General features: G+C 44.8%; 1 protein-coding gene across 1 annotated transcript in view; it reads right to left on the reverse strand.

Moving 5' to 3' along the window:
• Window positions 1–5,925: 5,925 nt before the first annotated feature.
• Fam135b (family with sequence similarity 135 member B) overlaps window positions 5,926–12,308 on the reverse strand; it is a 160,329-nt gene continuing 153,946 nt past the window's right edge. Inside the window, exons 18-20 of the mRNA XM_090339452.1 lie at window positions 11,067–11,177; window positions 9,554–9,667; window positions 5,926–7,055 (exon numbers count right to left, since the gene is read on the reverse strand). Coding sequence (XP_090195578.1) covers window positions 6,850–7,055; window positions 9,554–9,667; window positions 11,067–11,177 — 431 coding nt within the window. The 3' untranslated portion in view covers window positions 5,926–6,849. The remainder of the gene's footprint in view (window positions 7,056–9,553; window positions 9,668–11,066; window positions 11,178–12,308) is intronic.

Below are 12,308 nucleotides of genomic sequence, written 5' to 3' on the forward strand. Positions count from 1 at the left end.
CAGTTGCTGTGGATGAGAAGGACTAGAGAAGCAAATGTGCACTTTTAAAGGACCAACTCTTTCTAGAGAATACATTCAAGTCCAGGCCAGGTAATACACGGAGCACCAGGTTTGTTGAATAAATTAGAGATGGTTCTTAACTCAAGGGAAGATATATGCATTGTAGGAGAGCCCGGAGGACAGTGAAGATGGGATAATGAGAAATGGTCTTGTGAACCATGAAAACACTTAGCTCTGAGAGCAAGGCACTGGGCTCAGATTCTCCTGCAGAAGAAATCCATCATCTATGACTTAACTCCTGGGGGAACATGACCTGCTGTCCCAATACAGGGAGAGCTCAGACAGGAAGTATGCGTAGAGGCCATGTGTGAAAAGGCATCAAGGTTTAGAAAATGAGAAAAGCACAAGCAACAAACGACCAGCCAAGAATACAACAGTTCAGCCAGTCATGAGACTATACTCAAGGATGAGGCTTTATGAAACCATATCTGAAACTGAATAAGGTTCCCTAGGTCATCTAAGTTGTCAGTTAAATAAGTGACTCGTACAGAAATAGAATCTCCTAAGAGCATAATTTGTGTGCTGAACCCTGACTTTCAAGATTTGAACAAGATGGGTGACATTTACAGTTAAGAAATATTTCCTGATTGGAGAAGTCACAGTAAAAGAACATAAAGAAGGCTGAGAGTTTAAATTCTGGCTCTCCCATAGCCAAGTTGTAGAACTTTATGGCCGAGTCACCGACCATACCCCGCCCCCTGTTGTTTATATGGTGTCATGTTTTAAGGATAGAATTCAATCCACTCAGCAAAAAGAAGTTGATCATTATAAGTTATTTCTATTCTCTAATTCTTTATTTACACCAAGAGCCAAGTTTGTTTTATCTGTAACTGTTCTCGCGTTGAGTAGGGAAGGTTGAGTAACTGTTTTTCAGTCACCTCACCTGTGAGACAAAGGACACACCATCGTCGTGATCGCTCATGAAGAAGGGTGGGAGGATGCAGTCAAGAATCCCATGTGAATCCTACAAACTTAAGAAAAGCGAAGGCAGGGGGAGGTTGGGGAGGGATGACGAGAATGCTGAAAGGACCAACATTGATGGAGTTGCATTATTTTCATCAGCTACTTTGTTAAACAGCAACTCCCCTATAGATCTACTTGAAGAGAGTAAGAAGAAAGTAATCTTGTTTAGCGAAGAATTGCCTGTTTGCATATGGCTGTACCTGTGCGTGGAGGTTGCTAGTCCTCTACGTCCAACGCAGTCCATTTTTTTCCAGTCCTAGGCCTTAAACTCAGGGCCTGAGCACTGTCCTTGGACTTTCTCAAGGCTAGACCTTTACCACTTGAGCCACAGCACCACTTCTGGCTTTTTTCTATGTATGTGGTACCAAGGAATCGAACCCCAGTCTTTGTGCATGCTGTTAGGCAAGAACTCTACCACTAGGCCAGACTCCCAGCCCAAATAATTCCATTTTGTGACAGAAATTACTGGGGAATTATTCCCCAAAGTTAAATTTTTGTACAGAGTTTTATGCTCTGAAGACTTTGCTGTTATTTCAGCCTGAAAAGAAGCCCCGTAAGAGCTCAGATTTTATTTTCTGATTGTCTAGACTGTTTTTCTTGAGACAAACTAATATGCATAATGGCACAGTGCCATGAAAAAAACTAGATTAAAATTATTTGGGGTAGGGCCAGGATTTTTGCTTCGTGGTAGAGTGCTTGCCTAGCATTCATGAAGGCCCAGGTTCAATTCCTCAGTACCACATACATAGAAAAAAGCCAGGAGTGGTGCTGAGGCTCAAGTGGTAGAGCTCTAGCCTTGAGAAAGTCCAAGGACAGTGCTCAGGCCCTGAGCTCAAACCCAGAACTGGCAAAAAATAAAAATAAAAATAAAATAAAATAATTTGGGGTGAGGGAGGGAGATGTCTTTTAAGAAGTTCTACAATGAGCAGGAATGGACACTGAAAGACTAGAGAAGATTCTGTGAAAGATTCTAAATGTTCATGGCAGTAGCTCTTTCTCTCTGTGTACTGTCTGTCTGTCTGTCCTCTCTCTCTCTCTCTCTCTCTCTATATATATATATATACATATATATACATACATATATGAATAAATATGACCATGTCTAAGTTTCTGCCACCTGACTACAGTAATTTCATTACAGACAGATTGAGATCATGAGGTCAAGTGGGGTTTGAAAAGCAGAGTTCAGAACATCAAATAGAGATGCCATCAGAATCAAACAATCTATTAGCTCTCTTCTCATTCTGGAGATCTTGTGTTTTTTAAATTAAATATGTAGTTTACAGTGAGTATATCATTCTCTTAGACCCCTCTACGTTGAAGGATTCTATGACTTCTGTTAGGATCCCCATCGCACCCAACTCCATGTAGATACTCATTACAATGTGTAAAGATGAAGAGAGGGGACAGGTGAAAGCTGATCAAGATTTTAGCCTACGCCACGTAACTCTGCAGTTAGAGATGCATCCTTCCCGAGGATCCAGGCACGGATGTGCTGCCAGAGTAACACTGGAAGCATGATTCTATTTCTGCCTCTTGTTTGCAGACCGAACAGTGTGACAAAAAGAAGTGACAGAAAGTTACAGCCTTTCACCTACAGCGATCAAAACATCAGGCTCGGCAGGTAGGAGAGCTGCCACTGTTTTACACAAGCGAGGGCAGGCGAGCCTCGCCCCGCCTTCGGGGACTCCTGCTTGGACGCACTTTCCTTCTTTACAGAAATGCCTGGGCCTCATGTTAGGTCAGAGGACTCCTTCTGGACCCAGTCTGTGTCCTGTCCACACATGTTAGGTCAGAGGACTCCTTCTGGACCAAGTCTGTGTCCTCTCCACGCATGTTAGGTCAGAGAACTCCTTCTGGACCCAGTCTGTGTCCTGTCCACACAATGAGTCTTCCCGCCTCCACCTCCCATTTGTGCACGTGGCCATATTTCATCTGAATGGGATGGTTTTAGTCCATTTTACGTTCAACACCTGGCTTAGGTCAGGTTGGTAGGAAATATTTGTGACCTAAGAAAAGATTGTGATTTTTTTTACTCCATTTCTTCAGCCTCATGGAGCTGCAGATGGATCAACTGTAAACTGAACATACAAACAGCTTGGTTCCATAATAGTAATGTGATTATTTTAAATACTAATATGAAAAGGTCACTCCCTTGCTTTCCTAGAGAATGTTAGGATTTTGAGCAATCAATATTCCTTCCTCTTAGCCTTCTTATCCAATACCATTTCCCCAGCTTCTCCATGCCAAGTCCTGTTGAGACATCTACTGTTTCTTGGCGAGAAAGCCTGAAATGAGCAATGGCTGTGTGCTTATGGACTTCTCTCAAGGGGGGGCGCGGTCCCCACAGTCAGCTCAGGGGTGGGGCGGGAGGAAAGGTGGCAGGCTTATCCTCTTGGCCCTCATTTCCAGAAGGAAAGCTTCCTATTCGTGCTAGCAGTAGAAATGACACCTGGCGTGAGGAAAATACTGCATAGTGTCTGACGTCACCCACCTCCTTTTTCACTCTTGGGACCCAACATCTCTTCTTCTACTGTACCATTCTCTCTCCCTCCCCCCGCTCTGTCTATACGTGTCTGTCTCTCTCTCCTCTTTTTCTCTCGTGTTCAATCTATAATGGATTCCCCACATCCCATCTTCAGCAGACCAGCTGTCACCCACCCAGCCTTCATGCCTGGCTTTGTGACCACTTCTGAGAAGGCTTCACTAAGCATCTGCTGCCTCACCTCTGGTGTGGGCTAGCTTCTCTCCTCTGAGCACTCATAAAAGCCAACAACCAGTAAGTTCCACGCTTTACTATGTTCTTTTCTAAATTTACAAGTATATCCCTGTTCTAGAGTAGGTCCTCAATAAAAATGTATTAAATGTGTGAGTGAGTGAATGACACAGTGAAAGTGCATTCAATGGCAGCTGGCTATGCAGGATGAGTGTTCTCCCTTGGCCTCGCTTTCCAGCTGCCTTGTTGCCTTTCTGGACACAACAGCAGGTCATTTCTGAGCATGCTTTGCTCCCATCCGTGCCCGCCAGAGCGCTCAGTAGATCATATCATCAAACAAGGCAGATCTGCCTTTAGTTTCCTCAGACTGAGAACTGTTCATGCTGCTTTTGAGCTCCTATCTAACACAGACTGAAGTGACCTCGTAAGTCCTGTGACTATGAAAATATACCTTTCTTTTGTCCTCTTTCCACCTGCACTGAGGTATTTATGGGATTCCAGCCTAACTTCTGACTTCTGTCTATGCTTCTCTGTGTTCATTTTGGTTCAGGGACAACAAATTCCAAATAATCTCAGGGTTACTTTTATTTCTAACTATTTTTAAGAAACTTCACAAAAAAAAAGTACAAACCAAAACAGAAAATAAAAATGATGCTGAGAATAAAGACATATTAGGCCATTATCTTGGCAGGCAATTTTTTTATAATAGTTATAACTGATAATAGAATGTCCCCTGTTTTATTATACATAGACATATATGTGTATATTTATATTTATATAGATATATCTGTATTTTAATAGAAAGAGACATAAAAAGGCCTTTTTCAAATGAGTCATGACACATAATACTTCACACTCTTATTTACAATACAGAGATATACTTTCTACATGAATTATAGTAGATGTTCAGAGCCCAGATATGGTTTACAAAGACAGCAGGACACCCTTGTCCAAATAGAGGAGCGTGAGGCAGCCGGGCATTTATTGCCATTAGATCTTACTACGTCCCGGCCGCATATGGAAGTGAAAAATGGCATCTGGTTACTGGAACATATGATGGCCCTAGGCTTTCTCCTGTGCCATCACCCCCAGTGACAGGGTCTTTCAAAGGACCGAAGAAGGACAGATTGCTGCTGATGGGAACAGGAGACACAACGTGAAACAGACTCTTCAAACGGGACGTGCTCCTCATTGGCCAGAAGAGACTGGTGGCTACACGCTTACAGTTCTACAGAGTGCACACACACTTGTCTAAATCGGGCAAAAGAGCTTCAAGAGTCGCCCAACAGGAAACAAATGCCTCCCCAGTAACAAAGTCACTTATCGCGGCTCAGGGTCAGTCAGAGACATCTCCGAGCACCAGCTCAGGACCTCGGGGAGAATATCCACTGGCAAACCCAAGTGTTCAGCGAAGACTGCAAGGACGTTTCAGAAAAAGACCCCAAGAAAAACTCAAACTCCACTTTTGGGGAGTCTTCCTTACAATGACACTCCAAACCCTCACTGCCATCACCATCACATATTATTGGGAAATTGACAAATTCTACACTTCTGCAAAACCATCTATAGAGACTTATTTCTGATGTTCTGAATTTAACTTTAGGTTGGAGGGAGTGGCCACTTTCAGATGAGCTATATTCACATGGTAGTAGGACCAGAACCATGCTGAACCTCGAAGGAATGGTTGAGTTTCTTCACTCAGTAGAAACACACACACACGCACGCATGCACGCAAGATTTCATTGCCACTCCTCAGCACAACTAAATGACTCATCAGTCTGTTTCTTGTGCTTACACTGCACTCAGTCTTTGAGACAATATTAAAGTTCTTGGTAACTTTCAGAACTTCCACAGGAATTCCCTTACCCATAATAGTTTGTGTGTGTGTGTGTGTGTGTGTGTGTGTGTGTGTGTGTGTGTGTGTGTGTGTGTGTGTGTGTTCAGTCTGCCATTAGTTCTTTGATCTGATCTTCTTCTCATCCTTATTAGTGACTAGCTTTAATTGATGGTGACATTTCCTAGCCCTTTATTTTCCTAAGGCAAGAAGACTTTTCTATTTATTGGTAGAGGACCAGCACCTGTCTAGAGCTCCTCTAAGGATTTTATCTGGCACATTTCCACCTAGATATCTTTCTCCCTCCATGGGGAGGAGCAGCTACCTGGTCCTGCTCGTGGTTTTGCTTTTCTGCAATTGCATTCAACACAGCATTTCTTTGGAGAAGGTTCTTTGGAGCATTTCTGTGAGAAGGTTCACATATTCTCACATGAATCCCCATGCCCTTCTGTGAGCATGCAATCTCACTCAATTTTCCATACTGCAGACAGAGAGCTAAGCAATCACAAAAACAATTTGTGGACCACATTCTGCATAGAAAGGTGTGAGAAAGGAGGCAAAGAAACTTGTTCAGTATGTTCTATATAGCTGGTTTGGTTTGTATATATCAATAACCGCCTTACCTTATTTCTTCTTATCATTCTCCCTTGCCCCAAGTTACCCCACCCACTACTATTATAAAATAAAATGGGGGCATTATCGTGCATTTCTTTGTACCTTGGTTAGAAAACGTGAAAGTGAGAATGATAACGTGGATACCACATTTTTTTTGAACAAGTGGCACATTTGACTCTATGGAGGATTCTATTTACACAAACATGTTCCATTTCTGCACAATGGGTAACCTGAGTTCTGAAATGCTTGTCTGCACTTAATTTAACCAAAATGATAAAGCTATGAGCTGGTAACATATTAGACAAAGCTACTTTACTTGGAGCCATCTCTCTCTCTGAGCCAGTGTTTTCTAAGAAGGGGCTCACCAGTTCTGCTTACTTTTATCTTCCCTTATCGAATGAGACTCCAGGAGGCTAGGCGAATTCAAGCAAAATTTGTTGTGTTGGACACTATGTGTTCAACCTTTCCCAAATGTCTGAAACGAAAGCACCTCATCCTGTAGTCCCACCCCGCCATCTACCCCTCCAAGCCATCCATCCATGCATCCTCCTGCAGCTCCACCCTGGAACGCAGAAGTCTGTGAAAGGGTGTTGTAGCTAGCGAGCTCCATGGATGTGAAACACGTCTGGAGAGTTACCCCAGGCCAGCTCCCTCACCACCGCTACTTGAAATAGTTGAGTCCTGCCACCAAGAAAAACTTCTCCAGGAAGAGTTCTGAGTCCAGCACGGCGATGTGAGCGGCGCGGCCAATCAGGGTGTTGGCAGTGTTGGGCAGAGCATGGAACACGTTGTGTCGGATCAAAGAGCAGTCCTTGGCTTCCACCAGAGGGCCCAGGAGGTTGTGGATCATCTCCGCATACACTGGCCCTGCAAGGAGGGAAGAGCACATGAAGGCCTGTGCTGAAGGTACCAGAGCATCTAGGGAGCCAGACTCTTCTGGTTCGCCAGAGGTGTTAAGACCAACCTCCTCCTGGTGTGTAGGACATTCAAGAAATGAAGTCAAAATCTCTTCATCTAGTTCGATTCAAAGGGAGGATTATTCCAGGAACTCCACATGATGGCTTTGTGGCCTGTGTTATCGGAGGCATGGGACAGGGGCATGAGGGCCTTTGAGGAGGGCTGTTCCCTCCACAGAGGGCCAGGAGGAGGGGGAAGAAGGCATCAGAGGGACAGGCAGATACCCACACAAATCCCATTGCAGGATATCCCTAGAGCCATGTCTCAGTAGCTAATACCCACTGATAACCTTTCTCCTACGAATCAAGTGGCATTTTTCTGGCTTCCTTGGTTCTGAGCACCAAGGACGAGGAGGAAGAGATTATAGGATACAGGGTGGTGGCTGTGCTTTATCTTTATAATTGAACATCTGAATTGATTACCCTTTCTACGTGAAAAATAACCGGACTGTGATTTTGCATCAGGCCTTAGGGTCGGGAGTGTGCTTATGGCCCCGTAGAGATGAGCCATTAGTGATGAATGAAGGTGCAGGCTGTGGCTTCAGCTCGTAGCTCTGGGCCCTGTGTTCTTCCTGCTGGACTCACTGGCACATCCTCCAAATAATATGACCTATTTTGTAAAACCAGTATAAAGGTCTGCATCTGTACAGAGAGAATAGTTCCTTGTTGAATCAGGCAGCCGACAGGCTTTATTCCTGGCATTCCTCCATGCCCCTGCCCTGGCTTTCCTTTCCCCCAGAGTTATCCAGCAGCAGGTACCATTTGTGGACTGCTCTCCCATGCAAGGAAAGGCAGTGGACTTTACACAGAACCTAGAGCCATTTTTCCCTTCTAGCCCCTTCCTCAAAGTCTTGATAAAAAGCTTTGAAGTAGAAAAGGTAGAATACTAAGTGAATTTGATTGTTTAAAAAAATTCTGTATTCATCTTGTGAAGAATAAAATAACTACTTAAACTAAAAGATAAAATCCTTCCCCCAAGTGTCCATTTAGGTATAGAAGTTATTACAATGACTCGGAGATGCAGCACAGTATTAACTAGAGAAAGTTTGCATGCAAAAATGCTTGTTTCATGAAGAAAATGGAAACCAGTCAAAAGTCAACATGAAAGGTGTAAGTGACATGAACCCAGCTTTATGGGCTGGTCCGATGACTGTGTCCTTTGCAAAAGATGTTGCAGAAACCATAGAATTATAAGAACACAACACGAGGTTGCCAAGCAACAGACACAGAAGCAGCTAATGGTTATGACACTGCCAGAATGTGTTTAAATTATGTGTGCAGTGAAGGCCAATAGGCCATTACAAAAATTAAAATCAAACAGACAAAATCACTTGAAACTCAATGAGTAAACCAAATCATTTTCATCTCAACAATGCTTTTAAACATACATTGCAGACCCTTCATTATTTTTCCTAGGTAAAGCACTGTTTTCATCTTGATTAACGCTTGAGGTTACACGACATTTCAGTAGCTAAATGAGAAGGAGACATACAGAAAAGACTGGAAGACATTTTGTCGCAGCCTGGGTGGTATTGAAAGAGAGGGAGATGGGAAATGATGGAAGGAATGAAACCAATCAAGACGCCGTGCTCTCATAAATTGGCATGTCCCATCAAAACCCCTTTGTACAGCTACTTAAAATGATTATCTTTAGAAACCAATTTTTGGAAAACAGGACTATCAATACCTACAGAACAAAACACACACATCACAATGAATTAAACACCACGTTCATGTGTCTCCATTGATCAACTAATTCATCACTTTTGATGAATTGATCCCTAATTCATCATTTAAAAGCATGACCAAACACATGGATTTCGGGAGAGATGGTACTGTTGCTCTCATGATAACCAACAAGATTTATCACAGGCTGGCATCCTTAGAAGGAGAACAAGTTCGGTGTCACCCAACGACCTTCATCTCAGCCATGGGTCTCCTTGGGAAGTATCTAAAGGACAAAGCTCTCAAGGCTCTAGACAACGAGGACTTCTTATTCCAGGGCCAACTCTAGAACTCGTGGCTCAGCATGGCCTTGAGCTCTTCCTCTGTGAGGCTGGAAGGCTGTGGTCTTCCTGAGTGGCCACTGCGTGGGGGAAGTGGGCTCAGAATGGTGAATTAGTGACGCAGGGAATTCACCTCCGATCCTCTAAAGCACTTCTCCCTGTCTTGCACGGCGCAGAGAAGAGGGTGGACGCATTTCTGCAGTCTGACAAACATGTGACTGCCTATTCCACCCAGGGGGAATGTGAGACAAGCGTGGGCAGGTGGCTGTGCCACGCCTAACACCGCCCTGAGATAGAAGCAGCGCTGTGCTGTCCAACCATCAATAAGAAGCACAGTCAGCTCTGCACACGTAATTTTGCTACTCATATCAAAAGCTCCCTTCAAGCGTGAACTGTAGCTTACCTGTGTGTCTGTCTTTGAGGGCAGTCTTGCACATTTCGATCCGGGCCGAGTGAAATGGCACGTAACGATCTTGGGGAGAAGCTACCAGAACGACGTTTTTGAAATACTGCAGTCCTGTAAGAAGCCAGGAGAGTACTTTTTTGACCTAGGTAACTCAGCTGAAGTGCCCTCCGGCTTGCACACATTTTACAGAACGGCCCAGGGAAGGTTTGAGGGGAAGAGACCACCAGCCCTGCAGTGTTATCCACACACTGAAGCCTCTACTGAGCTCAAGAGCGGGGCCTTTGGGAAGCTGAGGAAGGAATACGTAAGTGTGGACCAGAAGGAAAGAGAATGCTGTTCTCATTAGTCATGGATGCCAAGGAGTTACAGAGCAAGACTAACAATATAAGCAAAATGAAACAGATCACCTTTGTAGTCTGGGCAAATAGAGACGTGTGTGAAAAAGGAAATCAGAGTTTTCTGGGTTTCCTTCTCCCTCACCATTCCATTTGAATTCCAGCCCGTTATGTCAGCCCAGAAGTCCTCCCCTGTGTCCAACCTCCCCTTACTGCCCCTGTTCTCAACATGGAGGGAGCCTCCCCGCTGGACATGGCAGGGGAGTCCCAGAGCCCAATGCCGTGTAGTTCCCTGGGCATGGAGGGAAAAGCTCCATTCACCTCAGGACCAGCCTCCTGCTCTGCCCCAAACTGCTGCCCAGAAGAGCAACTGACAGCTCCCACACCTCCTTCATCCACTGCGGGAAGCCCTGCAGCCCAGACAAAGTCAGTCTGTATCACTGTCTGTCCACTATGGGGGAAGACGTAACAAGGAGACCTCCCTGTAAAACCACCCCAGCTTCTGAGCAGCTCATGACTGGAAGTAGCCGTGACCACTGTGGCAAACACACCATAGCCCAGCTTCTCCCTTCTGCCCAGTCCTGCCATCTTCTTTTCTGATAAAGGACGACTTCAAGAGTAGGGAAGGAATAGCAGAGGCACTGGGCCAGGTTCACATGCTCATAGGATCGTGGGGGTCAGCCAGTGCTTACAGATGCTTGCCAGTGCACCAACAGGCCAGGGGAAGGCCAGTGGCTCTTCACCTCCCTGGACACCAAGACCATCGAGCACTGGTCACTGCTATCTCTTCAGCCACATCCAGGGCACTGGCAGGGCCACCCTTGTGCCAGTTCTGTATTGGGCCTGTGTGTGTGTGACATATCTCACTTATTCTTTGCATAGCCCCACTTCAACCAGGGTGAGAGTGGGGTCCAGTGCCCAGGACTGCACGTGCAGAGGACTCAGGGCTGACAGGAAGTAGAGCTGCTGCTCTGTGTATTCTGATGATGCAAACACACCTTGGCTCTCATTGCTCTCAGAAGACACGGCGGACATGCCACCAGGTCCTGGCAGGGAGAAGAAGCCTGGCCAGCCGAACATCCTCACCTCCTCTGAGAGGGATGACATGGCAGCAAAACTAATGTGTGTTCCAGGAGTCCTGTCTGACAAGCACGGTTGCACAAGGCTGTACCCACCTGTTTTTTGGCTTAGCTGGTAAAGGAAACACTTGCGCAAGTCAGCGTTATCCCTGAAGGTCAGTTGTAAAAGGGACCCGGACTTTTTCAGTTTCTGCATGAGCCACAAACCTAGCAAGACAAAGATAAATAAATGAGTGAGACAAAGCGGGACAACATAACAATACTGCTATTAACTTCCAAGTAAGAGAGCAGATATTTGGTAAGTCAGAGGTGACTTTATCGCTGATGGTCAAATCGTCATGGGTGACGATGTGGCAGTAGGCTTGCAGAAACTGAGACTCTGTCACCACTCAGTGGTCTCTGTGTCCAACACTCTCCATGTTAACGCTGCCTGCTTCTGCAAAGGAAGCTGAAGGAAGGGTCTCCAAGACAAAAAAAAAATGTATAGGAATGTTCCTGCAGTTTGCTGACCATCTGCTCTTCTCTGCACTCCCATACTGCTACCTGGCTCTGCAAGCCCTTCCCAGACAATGAAGCTGTCCTCTCTGCCTCCACACCCTCCCCCGCTAGGAACACAGACAAAACTGTCCCAGGAAGCTCAACTCTTCCAGCCAGAAAGCAGCGCAGAATTGACTCTCACGTTTCAGAGCTGTTGATTCATTTCCTTTTTTCCCTTGCCTGCTTAGTCTTCAATGATCTAGGATAGAAATTTGCAAACCTCCTCCCATATACACGTATGAATACACACATATGTATATATTCCATACGCATAGTTTTGTTATGTATATAGACAGATGTATAGATAGGTATGTGTATATGTATGTGTGTGTGTGTGTGTGTGTGAGAGAGAGAGAGAGAGAGAGAGAGACAGACAGACAGACAGACAGACAGACAGACAGAGAAAGAGAAAAAATCAGCCCTCTGTATCTGTGGTTTCCATATCTAAAGATTCAATCAACTAAGAATCAAAAGAATTAAATCACTGTAACTGCGAAGAACATTGAGATGTTATTCACATCATTTTCTAAACAACATGCTGTAACCATTATTCTCTTGATATTTGTACTGTGTTAGGTTCTTATAAGTAGTCTAAAAAATGATTTAGAGTGTGCAGATTGGCTGGGCCATTTTACATAAAAGGGGCATGGATCTTCAGCTTGAGTTTCCTGAAAGGGTTGCTGAAGCAAACCAATCCTCCTACAGATGCTGACGTAGACATAGACACGTGTGGACACGAACACACATACATGGCATCAACTGTATAATGAGTAAACTCAGTACCACAGAAGAAAAGTCCTA

The sequence above is a fragment of the Megascapheus bottae genome, chromosome 9, assembly GCF_031878675.1.
Source record: "Megascapheus bottae isolate mThoBot1 chromosome 9, mThoBot2.hap1, whole genome shotgun sequence".
Taxonomy (NCBI): domain Eukaryota; kingdom Metazoa; phylum Chordata; class Mammalia; order Rodentia; family Geomyidae; genus Megascapheus; species Megascapheus bottae.